General features: G+C 48.9%; 2 protein-coding genes across 6 annotated transcripts in view; both read left to right on the top strand.

The window, feature by feature from the left end:
* Positions 1-1,895, top strand: part of Vps45 (vacuolar protein sorting 45 homolog) — a 57,756-nt gene extending 55,861 nt beyond the window's left edge. For all 4 annotated transcript variants that reach the window (XM_074048219.1, XM_074048220.1, XM_020155766.2 and 1 more), the window contains one exon: positions 1,256-1,895. Coding sequence is in view for 3 of the 4 variants with exons in the window: in XM_074048220.1 (XP_073904321.1) it covers positions 1,256-1,343 (88 nt within the window). In the remaining variant the exon portion in view is untranslated. The remainder of the gene's footprint in view (positions 1-1,255) is intronic.
* A 3,856-nt stretch (positions 1,896-5,751) lies between these two features.
* On the top strand, positions 5,752-15,921 carry Plekho1 (pleckstrin homology domain containing O1). 2 transcript variants are annotated; one of them, XM_020155767.2, is made up of 6 exons: positions 5,752-5,846; positions 6,512-6,658; positions 10,516-10,656; positions 11,778-11,882; positions 12,272-12,373; positions 13,486-15,921. In XM_020155767.2, exons 1-6 carry the CDS (start codon positions 5,817-5,819, stop codon positions 14,188-14,190), a joined length of 1,230 nt encoding a protein of 409 aa, XP_020011356.1. In that variant the 5' UTR covers positions 5,752-5,816; the 3' UTR covers positions 14,191-15,921. The 2 variants fall into 2 exon arrangements, with proteins under 2 accessions (XP_020011356.1, XP_073904319.1); XM_074048218.1 differs by lacking the exon at positions 5,752-5,846 and adding an exon at positions 10,105-10,300 and having other exon boundaries at positions 6,525-6,658.
* Positions 15,922-16,162: the final 241 nt, after the last annotated feature.

Genomic DNA, 16,162 nt, shown 5'->3' with positions numbered 1-16,162 from the left:
TGGAAGGAGCAGTGTTGCCTGATGCTGCAGGGCACAGACTCTAGGGCCTGGGTTTGAATCCTAACTAAGCTACCCACTAGTTCTTGTGGTCTTGGCAAATCAATTAACCACTCTATAGCTTTGTTTCTTCATTTTCTTAAATGAGGATAGTAGGAGCATCTATTTCATAGAGCTGCATGCATATATATGCACAAAACAATTCTCAGAACATAGTAAGTACAATGTATTTGTTATTAGGTCACAGTATGAAGTGCTTTGAACTTCATGCACATTTTTCTGTAAGCAAAAGAAAAATTTTAAGGGAGAAAACGGGAGCATATGCAATAGGATATAAACTGTATTTTAGAAAAGTTACTTTAGAGAGTAGATTGATAAAGAAGAGACTAAGGCACAAATTCTGAGGCAGTTTCAGGGGCATATACATCAGGTACTGATATAACATGATACTAAATTAATCTAGGAGCCTTGCCCTTAAAAGTTCTGCATTCCCTTGCTTAAATAGTCCCCAATTTGTACCTCCTTGTGGCTCCTGAGTTCTTGGGAATATGCCCACCCATACCTGCTTACTTTGCGATGAAAAATCACTAACATACAAGAGGAAAGGTAACAGTTTGAAAGGGCTGGGGACTAGGAAACTAACTTGGTTATTACAAATACACTGATCCCACTGAAACAGTTTATAGAGGCAACAGGTGTAGAGATCATTTGCAGTGGCTGTAAATTTTCAGAAGTCTTATATCATGAAGTGAATGCCTCAAGGTAGCAGTGCTATAAACGATACAAATGGCAGCCTGAGTAGACAACCTTTAGTGTGGGATACTGTTCACCTACCCACCTCTTCGTTCATCTTATTTTCTGAGCTGATTCATCAACTTTCTTTTTAAGTTTAATTATCTAAGACCTTGCCAAAGCTATTTAATTTTACCCTCCTCTTCCCTATTAAATATTGGATTAATTTTTTTTAATTCTGGATTCCTAGAATTTCCTTCCAGAAAGTTCAAACTTAAAACAATTAATTCTAACCGATCTTATAAATTTAATCTAAAAAACACAGTGAGGACCCTGGGAATGAGCACAAAGCTTCTAATCTGGATATTTTGGTGCTCAGCTAATACTTCAAATGGCAGATCAGCTCCTCTTGCATACTATTCGTGACATATTTTTATGTAGTTCAATGTCATGAACAAGATACTGATATTCTGTTTTTGGTGATGCTTTTGTTTTTCATTTAAGTAACCTCAAATCTCCTTGTCAGTTTCCTAGAGGAAGTTCTGGCTTCTGGACTGCACAGCCGAAGCAGGGAGAGCTCTCAAGCCACATCGAGGTCAGCAAGCAGAAGATGAAATGGTGATGGAGAGCTGGGAGAATGGCACAACTTTCTTCCTGTCCAACTGCAGGCCTTCCCTGCTGACCAGAGGGGTTAGAGAGGGGTCTTGTGCTTGTTGTAACTCACCTGCCTGTAGCCACTGATTCCTGAACCGCTGGCACAGGCAACAAGACTCCTGATGATTAGCTGAGAATGAGTCTGAGCCCATTGCAACCCACTGTTCTCGTGATTTCTTTATTGAGTAAATAAATGTGTTCTTTGTGTACTTGATAGCACAATCACTTTAGTATCAGATGGATTTTGTTGGGATCTTTCTTGGGGAAAGGGTTATCAGAGCTGAGAGGGGTTGAAAGAGAATCACGTCATGCACATGCTGCCGCTGTCCTCAGTGGCCTGTCTTCTCTTGGCCCTTCTTTCTTTCCATTAACCACATTCCTGCACAACTCATTTCCAAGACCTCACCATGTTTCTTTAGAGAGCCATCAAAAAACTGTTTTTCCCTACATTGCAATTTTCTGTGGCACTGAGAAACCCTGTATGACTACACTAAAAGTTCATTTTGTGGAAAGATCTGAGTGATTTGGTTTTATTTTGTTGGAGTTCAGTTATGGGAATTCATGAGGTGAGGTTTGAGATGGCTTTACACCATACATAACGAAGGCATCGCCTCGACTGGGAGTATATTCAAAGTATACCAAGGCAAATAATAAATTCTGGTCTCAATTTTGCCTCTCTTGAAAACAGTAAAAATGATGGTATCAGTAATGCCAGGAAATTAAGGCACCCTCAAATAATCATAGCAAAAATAGCACAGCACAATCCCTTCCTGGTTCCCTGCAGGGCATTAAATATTTGTGAGTTTTTCTAACTTTTTATATGTTGATATTGTCTAGCTTTGGATAGTCTATAATCAAATTTATGTCGTTTATGTGGCATTTGGAATATTATTTAGTCCCTTTGTGGCTGAGTTTCCTCATCCATAAAATGGGACTAATAGTGCCTTCCTCATAGGAGTGTGGATGGGAGCTGAGAGGGTACCTAATATTTACAGAGCACATTCTGTTGTTCCTGGCCCTTTACTGTTCCCTTTAAAAACATTTTAATTAGGGGGGAGAGGGAGGGAGTAGGGGGGGAAGGAAGGGGGTGGGGGAAGGGGGGAGAAATGTTCCAAACATTGTATAAAAAAATTTTTTAATTAAGATCTGTGTGCTTTTAATAACCCTCTCCCCCATAGAATGAAATGCCCTGGTCAAAACCTCAATCCCATTTACAAAAGCCAAGGATATTTGTTTTTAAACATCTGTTTGGAGAACAGTTTCTACCCAGTAAACTTGCAGTCAGCAATTCACAAGTCTGTGCTTATTGGTAGCTTCCTTTTTTCCTGGAGTTACATTCAATTGCAGACTGGAGGCATGGCTCAAGTGGCAGAGTACCTGCCTAGCAAGCACAAGGTCCTGAGTTCAAACCTCAGTACTGCAAAAAAAAGTATATATACACACACATATATATTTATGTGTATATATGTTTATGTACATTTATATACATACATGTGTATATATATGATTCCTCCCCAGTATCTTATCTCCTCAAAGAAAGAATTGACTTGAGAGTAACTTTTGTGGTTTATGTGGTAGTGACAAGCTCACTGAAGAGACAATGCTACTTAAAAAAAAGTGTCAAGGAATCCAATTTCTCACTTAAGCATTGGTCTGTGGACACCAGTCCCATATATACCCAAATTCAGGGGCATGAAATTCACCTAATGAGAGAGAAACCAGCATTAAGAACAAGCCAGGGGAAGAGTATGTCAGTGGGAAGAGGGGTGAGTGGCAAGACAAGGTGGGGAAAGATAAGGCGCGCAGGGGTGGGGGGGGTTGAAGGGAGGATGAAGCAGTGCAACAGTGCAGGTTAACTGGAGGGAGAGGCAGACCCAGAGATTTATGTAACATCCTCAGGAGCAGTAAGCAGAGTTCTGCAGCCCACATGCATCTGCTCTAGAATCTGAAATTACTTCGGAGGGTTATTTTTTATGGCTCCCTCTGCCTGATGTTTTACAAAGCAGTTCCTGTCTGAGGCAGTGCACAAGGAACCAGTTGCCTTACACATAGGAGGGCCTCAAGTATTTGTTGACTAAAGAACACTACCGGTAAAGGAGGAAGATGGAGCAAGCCATGAAGTCCTTCTTTCCTATAAGCCAGAATCTATACTTTTTTTGCAGTTTCCTACATACTAGGCAAGTGTGCTACCACTGAATTACACCCTCACCCTTATTTAAACTGTAACTCCAAACCATTCCTCTGTGCCTGGCCAGCAAGCCCTCAAATCATGCAGACACACTTCCTCACCAATGTCCTCACATTTGGCTACATTTTACTCCTCGTGTATAAGGATATCTCATCCTGTTTTCATAACCTTTTATTTTATTTGCGATACGGGGGATTGAACCCAAGGCATTACCTTTTGAACAGGATACCAGAGATAGCTGGAAGGTGAGGGGATGGTTTGGGAAATGTGCACTCTGTGTGTGTGTGTGTGTGTGTGTGATTGTGTGTGCGTGCATGTGTGCACTCAAAGTCTAAACAGTTGGCTGGCGTCAGATAGCCTGGATTCTAATCCATTTAGCCAGAAACTCATGTAAAGTTGGGCAAGTCAGTTGATTCACCAGGCCCGGTCCTCATTTCCCAAGTGAGAATATTAATACTCATTCTAAATGCCTCACAAGGTGGCACTAAAGATTTTTTTTAATGAGTATTTTGAAAGGATAAAGTTCTGTACTGGTCTAAAATAGAGAAATTAATTAGTATGGTTAATGGAAAGAGATTGAGAGAATACCAGATTAGAGGAAAGAAGGTCTGAGGATAGACGGTGCCAATCTTTACCTCCGCCCCTCAAACCATAAACTTGGCCCACAGTTTCTTTTATCTTGAGGTATCTCCCTCCTGTGCCAAGAATTTTTACTCATTTCGTAGTTATTCTGTGCCTACCATATGTCAGCAATGTGTTTATTAGCTTATAATTAGCTCCAGAGGACAATTCTTTTGTCTTCAAAGGTCCTTCACAGGTCATCTCATATATTCGCCTAACTTTCCTTGGTGGTAGAAATGGCAGTTTCGTCCCTCACCATTTAATATGTTGAGGAATGGACGCTTAAAGAAGTTGGATGATGCCTGAAGGCCACACAGTGGTGATGAAACCAGTACTCAGACTTGGGTTTCCTGACATTGAAATACATGAATTACTAAGGTGTGTCCTTAGGCTCTGAGGCAGACCTGGGGAGGAGGGGTCAGCAGAAGTCCCCAGCCAGGGCATCCTCTGGGCATTGGGCCCTTCCCTCCACTGGACTCCAGCATGTGGACACGATGGGATGTTTACACGGCAGGGTGACAGAGAGATGCCCAGGAACTTGAAGCTTGCAGGACCTGGAGCTTCTATTTGAAGCCCTTGGCATAATGGATCATGGCTTTGGCGACAAGAGTTCTCCTCGGGCCAGCACACTGAGGCGTCTCCAAATCCTCTTGTCTCCCTGTGCAATGGAGATAGAGATCCACCTCATATTTGGAGTTATTCTCCAGGGGGCTCGAATAAGGCCTGCGGTTTGTAAACTGGAAGCGGTGTGTACTAACAGTAACTTCTCTCCCGCTCGGTTCCCAACACCGTATCCTCTCAGAAGCGTAAAACTTTTTTCCCCAACATCTGACCTACCCAGACCACGCTCTACCACCCAAGGAGCGTGGATTCCCGGGGCTGGTTCTCAGAGGCGCGCCCTCCTGGCTCGTGCCCCCGTTTTTGTTTGGGTCGAGGAGGGAGCTGATGTCGATCTCGGTTCTCCCGGCTGTCCCCAACCCGGCGTGTCGCCGCTCCCCACCGGGCGCGCGGGGCTGGGCGTCTGGGCAGGTCGGGCGGGTCTGCGCTCGTGGGCTGCACCCGGGGCTGGGCCGTGGGTCGGAGTGTGGGTCTCGGTTGGGTTCGGGTCTGTCTTGCTCCCCCCTGGGTGAGTCAGAAACAAAGGCGGGGGGGGGGCGGGGGGAGCGCACCGGCTGCGGCTCCGCGATTCGCCCTTTATTCTGAACTCGCAACGTCAGCGGGCCCGCGGATGGAGCTGCGGGGCGCGGGCTGGGCCGCCCACAGCGCGCCGGGACGGGGGAGCGGCCGCGCCGGGCCGGGCGGGTGGGCGGCGGGGGCGCGCTCGGGGACCCGGACCGCGTGGGCGCCGGCATGGAGGGGCGCCGAGGGGCGGGGAGCGGGCGTGCGTGTGTGTGCGAGAGCGAGTGTGAGGGAGGCCGGCCTTTAGTGTAACCGGAGCTACAAAGAGGGGGAGAGTCCGGGCGCGCGAGGGAGGGCGGGCGGGAGCGAGGGAGGAGCGCGGCGGCGCCCGGCATCTCCGCCACCCTCCCGCCGGGAAGGCGCCCCCTCGGCGGAGCGGCCTCGGCCCCCACGCGGGGCGGCCCGTCGGCCCCGCGCCCCGCGCCCGCGCCCGCGCCCGCCGGGAATGATGAAGAAGAACAATTCCACTAAGAGGGTGAGTGCGCCCGCCGAGCCCGCGTCCGCAGCTGACTTCGTGCTCCGACGACCCCGGCCCCCCGTCCGTCGGGGCTGCGAGCGGCGGGGCGGCCTGCGCGAGTCCCCGGCCCGGCCGCGCCCCCGGCCCCGGCCTCCGGGTCCCCGCGACCTCGGCCCGCGGCCCTCCAGTGCGCCTGGCCCCGCGCCCAGGCACCGGGGTGGGGGGGGCTTTTGTTTGTTTACTCGCGCCGGGGGGCTTGAACTTGGCTTAGTTTCTGCCCGACCCGCACCCTCCCTCCTCCTCCTCCTCCTCTTCCCGGGGCGACGGGCAGCCGTTTGCATCGCGCTGTGCGGTGGCGAGGAGACAATGAGAAATAAAATAAAATGCCGTTAGTCCCCGCGCGGCGAGGACAGACCTGGGGGAGGGGGCCGGGCTGGGCCGGGCTGCGGAGCCACCTCGGCTCGGCCCCTGTCCCGCTCGCTTCCCTTGTTTATTCGGGAGCGGGGGAGGGGAGCGGCGGGGCAGAGAGTTCTCCCGAGTGAAAACCCGATCCCAAGTGGGGACCGGACCTCGGGGTCCCCGACTCCAGCCTTGCAGGGCGACAGGGGAGCTGAGGGTCTCGGAAGACGCGGCCCGAGCCGTCACCCCCTGAGCCGCGGCTGCTTCTCTTGCCTCCCTGGCAGGGGCCTCAGGATGGAAACCATCAATCTGCAGCGCCCGAGAAGGTCGGCTGGGTCCGCAAATTCTGCGGGAAAGGGATTTTCAGGGAGATTTGGAAAAACCGCTACGTGGTGCTGAAAGGGGACCAACTCTACATCTCCGAGAAGGAGGTAGGGGTCCTCCGCCTCAACTATCCCTGTTTTCTCCTGTCCCTCACTTTCTGTCTCTACAGGGGCTGGGCTGCCTTTAGTCTCCCCCTTACTCTACCTCCCATCCTGTTCCTGGAGCAAGTTCAGTCGTCACCTTAGTCTCTACCCCGTCTTTCTGGAGGGAAAGGTCACCCTTTAGCGAGAATCTCTAAGAATTCGAAGTTGAATTCACTTCTTATTTAATGCTTTTTTCTTTGCAAATACCTTTATGGCAACAATGATAGTCCTCTCCCAACATATCCCAGAAGTTGTAAGCATCCCCTGCTGCCTCCTGCACTATCCTGGCCTCCTGAAATACTGGGCTTTTTTTCTTTTCTTTTCTTTTGCTATTGCTGCTGAAGCACGCTGGTCAGCTTGTTCCTTACCCTTTCCTGTCTCCTCACCCCAACCCAGCTGGCCTGCCCTTTCCTGTCTGTAGCAGGGGCACACAGAGGTCCTATCAAGTAGCACAGCCACCCTGAATCATAGAAAACACACAACCGAGGGTCATTCTCTGTGACCCCCAGTAGGACATCTGAGTGCCAGTTATTTTTGTAGGAGTCAGTGTCCTTAACCAGTATGCTCTCTGCCTCCCACCCCTGTTTGCATCAGAGAAGAGGTATGGCCCTCTGTGTTGTCTCTGCATAACTTTGATGTGAAAGCCACAGTCAGCGCTGGGTCAGAATCTGAGCCCAGATCATCGAACACACACTCTCTCTCGTTTGTCCCTAACCCTTGGGATTAATAACGCTTAGTACTACTAAGGAATTGGAATTGTTCCTCTGTCCCCAGCAGAGCCTGGAAGACTGCTGTGTTCAGCTTACCATGGCCCTTCCTCTCCTGATTGTGGGTTCCCTCACCCAGGACTGACTGGAAGTCCTGCCTGAGTTCTAACCCCTTCTGCTTTTGGCAATAGACACTCTTACTCAGTAGAGTATATTTAGGTAAATAAATCCTTTTATGGTATTGAAACAGACACACTCGAAACCCAAGAGAAAGTACCCATCTGAAAACAGCTGTCAGTAATGCATCCAGGGAAGGAGAAAGAGGTCCCTCCTGATGGTATCTGACCTAGCTGCTCATGCAGAGCTCGGAACTTGCTGATGGGCTCTTGGGAGTGAGGTGAGGGAAGACTTTGACAGGAGCATTTGTTTTTAAGGGTCACTTCTACACAGTCACAAATCCTACCGAAAGTTTTCTCCACAATTTTCTGGCTTTGCAGTTAAAAAAAAAAAAGACAAAGCAAGTGTCAAAGTGTATGTCGGGTCTTCCCAGAACTTCATAATGGCAGGAAACTGCACTGAGTGCTCTGGGAGAATGTGCTTCATGTCAGAGGGGAAGCTAGAGAACAGCTAAAGAGTAGAAGAATCAAGTCAGTTCTTTTTTCTTGTTTGCTTTTGTCCAAAGGGCAGAATCTGGGGGTGAAAAAGCATGGGTGAGCCTTGTGTGTGAAGGAAGGAAGCCGAGTCAGAGCCAGAGAAAGGATGGAGTGACCTCAGCCTAGAATGTCTGGTGTTCTGAGTCAGGAGCAGCTGATTAGCCCTACTGGGAAGGGCATTGGAAAAGAGGGTACAGCATTTTGAGGCTATTCTGAGCCAGTTTCCATGCTATACTGGGCCATCAGACTCTAGACTTTATTCTGTCCACTTCCCAAAAGTTCCAGAACCAACAGATTGAAAAAAATTTTAAAGCATATTATGATGTTTGTAACATACATGTTAATGCAAAAAAATCCCTAACTCCCTGTCCATAATTTTCACAATTTTTCTTTTTTTAGTTCCCTTTAGAAAGGCAAGTTCTCCCACAACTACCTCCCCTATAGAATTCCTTCTGTGTTTGATGTGAATCATTTTCCTCATTCTCAAAGGGGTACCCTTTCTCACAGGAGCTGGGGTACCTTCTGATCGCGGGCAAAGGTGCAGGAACAGAAGCGAGACCTTACGGAGACCTCATAGTAGAGGAAGTTAGGCTCAGGGCAACTCTTTGAAAGTGTGCAGAAACCCTTTCTGTGGCCCACAGGTAGAGAATCAGGGGAAAGGAAGGGTTAATTTGGAAGCTGAGTTTATAAATGAGGCTTTGGGAATTAGATACGGCCTCCTGGGGGTATCCCATCTTTTCTGGGTACTGGAATATACTTGTCTCGTTCCCGTCTTTACCTTGTTTCCTATCCCTGCCCAAGCAAAGGCTAACTCTGTCCATGTCTCCTCTCAGAGTTCCTTATCAGCTGTGTCCAAGCCAGAGTATCTCCCTTCCTTTCCCTTCCCTGTCCCTAAGGAAAACAGAACAAGAGACTCTCTTCCCTAGCTGCACGCACACACGCACTTTCCTCTCCAGGGTTTCTCACTCTGAGGAAGGAGGGGAGAGGAAGGTGATACATCATCCTGCATCCCGGCCCTGTGTTGCTGGGAATTGTTCTTGGATGCCCCTTGCAGCACCTTGCCACACCTTTACCCATATCCTGCAAGGACTCTGCTCACTTCCCAGCCCAAAGCCAGGGAGCCCTGAGAGGGAGAGCCCTGGTAAAGCCAAGCCTTCCCAAAATAAACAGGGATGGATGGAGACAGAGACAGACAGATGAACCAGAACTCACCTGAAGGGGGCTCTGTGACCATCTTTCCTCTTGTCATCAGTCCTTTGGGTCTATCAGCAAATCAGAAAGGTGGACAGATATAAGACTATGTAACCTAGGGAACAGAAAACACTTCCCCACTTCAAAGTTGACAAGACCCAGGAGGACAACTGAGGTCACCACCACGGACACAGTTCCTGTGCCAGAGTTTGGAAGTGGGAGCTCTTTTGGAGATAATCCCAGCTGAAGAGGGTAGATGTTTTCCAATGAAGACATGGGTCTACTTTTACACATTTGCTTAGTTTTAACAGATGCTGGTGGTTTTGACTTTTGGGTATGTGTGTGTGTGGTAGTGGGGTTTAAACTTGGCGTCACACTTGCTAGGCAGGCACTCTACCACTTGAGTCATGCCCCTAACCCTTTTTGTTTTTAGTTATTTTTTTGGATAGGGTCTTGCATCTTTGCCTGAGCTGGCCTAGACTGTAATTCTATCTATGCCTCCCGCATATCTGGGGTGACAGGCACAAACCACCACACCTAGCTTATTGGTTGAAATGGGCTCTTTTTGCCTGGGCTGGCGTCAAACTTCAATCCTCCAGATGTCTGCCTTCCAAAAGGCTAGGATTATAGATGTGAACCACTAGGCCCGGCCTGGTTTTGACTGTTTATCCTAGAAAACATGACCAATTCATTCATGGGGTGTTCCCAACAAAGTAGAAGAAGGAGAATAAATTGTTCCCTTGGGATGAGTCTATTTATAGTAGTGTACGTTAGAGGAAGGAGCAGGGTGGGGACAAAAAAAACCTATCATGTAAACATAAGACCTGTGAAGTCAAAATCAGCCTTTTATTCCTCCCAGATGTCTCTGATACTGGTGCTGCCTTTACGTCCTTCCACCTGACCATCAAGGACCACCCAGGTCTTCCTTACTTGGGGATGATTGGATCAGCCTGTTCACCATGTCCCTTTAAGGGCATGAGCCTCTTAGGACTTGCAAGCTGTGTCCTTCAGGAACAGAGTGAGGGTCATGGGTGAAGGGAGAGTCTTTGGAAATGGTAGGTGGGCTGAGAGGGGGCCTTGGGATATAAACAGAATTCCCACATGAGGACTGGACTTTAAACACCTTTGGTGGGATGGCCCTCTCCTGCCCTTCCATCCTTCCTCTCCTCAGGCTTCTTCTGGCTCTCAAGACTGATCTAAAATAACAGTGTGGTTGGAGGGGGAGCTAAGTAATTATATCATCCTCACCGCACCCCCATACCTCCCCCAGGTAAAAGATGAGAAAAATATTCAAGAGGTGTTTGACCTGAGTGACTATGAGAAGTGTGAAGAACTCCGGAAAGCCAAGAGCAGGAGCAAGAAAAATCACAGCAAGTTTACTCTTGCCCACTCTAAACAGCCTGGTAACACGGTAGGTTTCTCCTCCCACCTTGGCCTCTAGAGCACTGGTAGGATTGAGGGAGCAATTGACAACTTCGTCCCCTTCAGGTTCTCCCCCTCTCAGCAGCCCTGGCTCAGAGGCACTGAATTGCTTTCCTGCTGATTTTTATTGTTTAACCAAAGTATATCGTAGCCATTTCCTTCCCTCCAGGCAGGCCAGCTTTAACCTGTTTGGCCACAAAGATCATATCTGTCCTTCCTTTCTCTACTGCCCCTCCACCTTCCTCACTCCCTCCTCCCCCCTTCTCTCTCTGTCCCTCTCTCCCTCTCTCCTTCCCTCCATCTCTCTCTCCCTCTGTCTCTCTCTCTCACACCCCCTCCACCTTCCTCACTCCCTCCTCCCCCCTTCTCTCTCTCCCTCTCTCTCTCTCCTTCCCTCCATCTCTCTCTCCCTCTGTCTCTCTCACACCCCCTCCACCTTCCTCACTCCCTCCTCCCCCCTTCTCTCTCTCCCTCTCCCTCTCTCTCTCCCTCTCTCCTTCCCTCCATCTCTCTCCCTCTGTCTCTCTCTCACACCCCCTCCACCTTCCTCACTCCCTCCTCCCTTCTCTCTCTCTCCCTCTCTCCTTCCCTCCATCTCTCTCTCCCTCTGTCTCTCTCTCACACCCCCTCCACCTTCCTCACTCCCTCCTCCCCTTCTCTCTCTCTCTCTCTCCCTCTCTCCTTCCCTCCATCTCTCTCTCCCTCTGTCTCTCTCTCTCTCACACACACACACACACACACACACACACATCTCTTAATAACTGGTCCTTGTGCCCTAGTAGGTGGTTAAAGGAACCCAGAGAAGCCACCCTCTCATATTCTAGTTCTTCAGACATTTAAAGATCTTTAATACGTGTCTTTTATCAAACCTGTATCTTCAGTGCCACGTTAATATCCAGCTCTTCCTTGGTCATTTCTAAAACAACCTCCAAACTATGGTATTTTACAGAAAGCTGGGTTTCCTTGAGTTACAGATGGCTCTGGAAATAGATTCTCTCCCCTTCCAGGAGCTGGGTCTGAGGGAATGAGATTATAATTTCTTATTTCTTCACTGTCAAGGTGAGGCACCAACTCTAAAACCCTGGGTGAAACAAGAATGTTCCCTCACAGGCACCCAACCTGATCTTCCTGGCAGTGAGTCCTGAAGAGAAGGAGTCATGGATCAATGCCCTCAACTCTGCCATCACCAGAGCTAAGAACCGCATCTTGGATGAGGTCAGGGGGCTCACTGTGAAGAGAAGGATGCTGGGGCAGAGGGAGCATCTGTGACTCACTAAAGCGGGAGGATTATTGTTTGGGGCCCCATTTAATTGTTCCCCCACCAGCTCTGTTTCTTTCCCTTATGAAAGCCCTGTTCTTCTTCCAACTTCTCTGTTGAGTCTTACCTACCAGTTCCTCTTCCCCCACTTCAGAATGCATGAGCCAGCCTGAGTCAACTTAAGGAGCCCCTTCATATCCAGTAAACCCCTTTGCCTCCAGATTTGCTCAGAAACAGTTAATGGGGTGGGCTTATTTCCCAGTCCAGACATATTCAGGCCTTGGGGATGCTTAGATGAGACAGAGAGTCCTAAAGAGCACCCGTGATTCACAGTGCATCTCTTTAGGTCACCGTTGAGGAGGACAGCTATCTCGCCCACCCCACTCGAGACAGGGCAAAAATCCAACACTCGCGCCGCCCCCCAACTCGGGGACACCTCATGGCTGTGGTATGTAAGACTGCAAGAAAGTAAACATTGCCAAAGGGCCAATTCTGTGTCAGTGACTCTTAGAACTGTATACCACCAGAGGCATCTGTGGGAGGCCTCCTGATACCAAGATCAAAGGCTGAGGAGGTCTCTCCATCCCACATCCCTGCCTGATTCCACTAAATCAAAAATATTTATTCAGCACCTGTCTTGAGTTCAAACATCTCTGCTCTGAATAATTGTCTTTTGGGGGAAAAATAGAAGAGATGGACGCTGTACAAGATAGTTCAAGCTACTAGGTGGCAGTAGCTAGCTGATGGGTAACAGCGTTAAGTACACGTGCATTCGGAGGAGGATCACAGCGAGCCCCTGTATCATATGAAGTAATGGTTTCTTTCACTCATCTAAACTCTTAAGTCGAGTGAGCATGCACTCGCGCGTGAGAGAGAGACAGAGAGAGCGAGAGAAAGAGACAGAGAAACAGAGAGAGACAGAGGCCTTGGAGTTGGCAGAATCTTAATTTGAACCTGGCCTTGCAGTCCACTGTGGGTTCCTTGCAGCTGCATGCAATAATTCTGCCTGCCTTGAAGGGTTGCTCTGAAGAACCATTAACACAGATACGTACAACTACATAGGAAGTATCAAATACCCTTACAACTTTCTTTAAGTTACAGTATTCTGGAGGTAAGAGATAAGGTTTATTATAAGGCAGGAGGTTCAGAGTTCAAATAGCAGAGAAGGCTGAGGTGTGCGGCAGAGAGGGTGCAGATAGAAGAACAACTACTGTGGTGTGTGCAGCACCCACTTGTGTCAAGCCCAAGCCGATGCTTACGCAAGTCCACAATACAGAGACAGTAGACAGTCCTCAGAAAGCTTGTAGCAAAATGGAGAATGTGGGAAACAAGCAGGAAAAATTACTTTAAATCAAGAAAAACAAGAGAAAGTTCAACTCACCATCAAAGGAATAAGAAATAGCAAATAAAGCAGAACAGCTCAGTCAGAAGTGGGGAAATCTTATTCGGGGAAGCCAGTTGAGGAAAATGGCCACAACTTGCGACCATCTTTCAGGCCATCATTCCTGAAATCCCTACTAATGACAATTTACCCCTTGTTTTCTTCCTCCTCGCCCCCAGGCTTCAACCTCTACCTCAGATGGGATGCTGACCTTGGACCTGATCCAAGAGGAAGACCCTTCTCCTGAGGAGCCAACATCTTGTGCTGAGAGCTTTCGGGTGGACCTGGACAAGTCCGTCGCCCAGCTGGCCAGCAGTCGGCGAAGAGCAGACTCGGACCGGATCCAGTCCTCCTCAGACCGGGCAAGCAGTCTTCCTCGACCTTGGGAAAAGCCAGACAAGGGGGCCACCTACACTCCCCAGGCACCCAAGAAGTTGACCCCCACAGAGAAAAGCCGCTGCGCCTCCCTGGAGGAGATCCTGTCTCAGAGGGACACTGGCCCAGCCCGCACCCTCCGCCTTCAGGCTGAGGAATCCGCAGCCCCCAGCCCACCCCACCCGGGGCAGCTATCCCGGATCCAGGACCTGGTAGCAAGGAAACTGGAGAAAACTCAGGAGCTGCTGGCAGAGGTTCAGGGACTGGGAGATGGCAAGCGAAAGGCCAAGGACCCCCCCCAGTCTCCGCCCGATTCTGAATCAGAGCAGCTGCTACTGGAAACAGAGCGGCTGCTGGGAGAGGCGTCATCAAACTGGAGCCAGGCAAAGAGGGTGCTGCAGGAAGTCAGGGAGTTGAGGGACCTGTACAGACAGATGGACCTGCAGACCCCTGACTCCCACCTCCGACAGACCACCCAGCACAATCAGTACCAGAAGAGCCTAATGTGAAGGAGGGGGGCAGGGTCTGGAACTCGTGGGGGTTGGACAGACTTATCTCCAAGTGTTGCAGGATAAAGCTTTTTTATTTACCTCAATCAAAAAAAAAAAAAACAACCCACAATCAAACTCATTGCTCTTGCTGATGCCTGATCTCCTGCAGCCCTTCTTTTCTTACATGTTTTCCTTACTTAAGCCCCCTCTCAGATTTGAGATGGAGGTGATCCCTGTAGCAGTAGTAAGGTGCTTCCACCTGGTCAAAGAAAGAAAGGGTACTAACGACACCATCTGCTCATTTTACACACACCACCGGCCTCCCAGACCTAGTGGGGATCCAATAAATATGGGCACAGGCGTCTGGTTTAGAGGGAGTTGGGAAAGAGGAGGTTTTCAATCTAAGGGTGAAATTTCAGCTGTACAACTGTACTAGGAATGTAAAGGACAGTGCCTCTTGTCCATGCCACAGGAGAAGTGAAATTTACTCCATCTGTGAGGACATGTGGAATTACGATCTCTCCACCCTAACACTGGCTTCTCACCCATCTCTATCTGACTGAGATCAAGCTGCTGTAGGCTGGGGCTAGAGCTCAGTGGTAGAGCACTTGCCTCGCATGCATAAGGCCATGGGTTCAATCTCAAGGCCTGAGTGGGGTGGGGCAGACAAAAACAGCTGTCTGGATTTTATTTAGGTGCTTCCTCCCTTCATCCCCTGTGCCCTTCCCAGCATGGATTCAAAGGCACAAACATGGATGGATGAGACTGCCTTGGTCATTTGCCTGTGGCAGCAGGGAGGCTAGCACAGGAACTGAGGACAGCTGACCCCATGGAAGAACTGAACTAAGAATGAAACTGACTTTTGATGCAGACTATGTAGGAAGAAGGGGAAAACCAAACCTGGTTCCTCTTTCAGCCAAGGGAGGGTTTCCTGTAGCCTCTTTCCCTCCTTCCTCAAACCTCCCAAGACTGATCAGCTGAGCTTTAGAAAAAGATCTCTATGCTCACACCACCGCCCTGCCTGAGTACAGCAGAGCTGCTGGGCTTGCTCGCAGGCTTGTGTCTGCAACTCCTTTTGTGCTGCTTTTCTAACATCAGGTTTAGTCTCACTGATAAGGTCCAGAGAAAAGTTTAGAAGGCAAGAATATGAATGATTTGGGGGAAGAAGTAAATGAGAAGTTACATGTTGTACCCCTTGTGAAAGCTTGTGATCCTGTTTCCTAGATCTCTCACCGCCCAAGAGCCAAGTCCTAGAGCTTCACTAGGATGGGGGACAGAGAGGGGGAAGAAATAGGGACAAACTGCATATGGGTCCTAGCCATGAGGCTGTCCTAATGTTAGGAAGATGGGCCAGGGAGGAGAGAGGAACATCCTTTGAGAGAAACAGCCTTTAATTCCCGTTCTTCTCGTAATAAAGTAATTCCCATTACTTCTACAACCACGTACAAAAGGGGGACTCTCTCCATGCTAAACCTTCCCAGGGAGGAGCGACTCTTGCACCCACTGTCTAACTGTCATGAAGGTTTTCCCTAGCTCTGTCCCTTGTTATCTACTTGAGTCAGGGAACACGGAGGAGAATGCCACCTTACTGTCATTCCCAGGTGCTCCTGGGGAATGAGGTGAGGGAACCAGGCCTCCTGTCTTCCAAATAAGCTTCACTCTCCAAAACTCTAAGCCTGGTCATCACAGCCACTCCCTGCCACAAATACTGAAAGTCTGAGTTAAAATTATACTTTCTTTTTATAACTCTCCATCTTTGAATGAATTTTATTTTACCAGCATTTTCCCTTTCCTCTCTCTTTATTCCTTGTCCCTCCCACATGATGAAGAAAAAGACAAAAGCAAGAATGACATATGTGTCCCAACATGCCAGTCATCTGTGGTACTCAAGGGAGCCAAAAAATGGAGGGAGACACAGGAGAGAATGACAGGTGAGAGAAAGCAGAAAGGAAAGATCTGGGACCTTGGGAGATAGAGAAGAGCTGGGCTC

This window comes from Castor canadensis, chromosome 11 (assembly GCF_047511655.1).
Source record: "Castor canadensis chromosome 11, mCasCan1.hap1v2, whole genome shotgun sequence".
NCBI classification, from domain to species: domain Eukaryota; kingdom Metazoa; phylum Chordata; class Mammalia; order Rodentia; family Castoridae; genus Castor; species Castor canadensis.
Note: the sequence above shows the minus strand (reverse complement) of the source record. Positions and strands in the feature narration are given on the sequence as shown.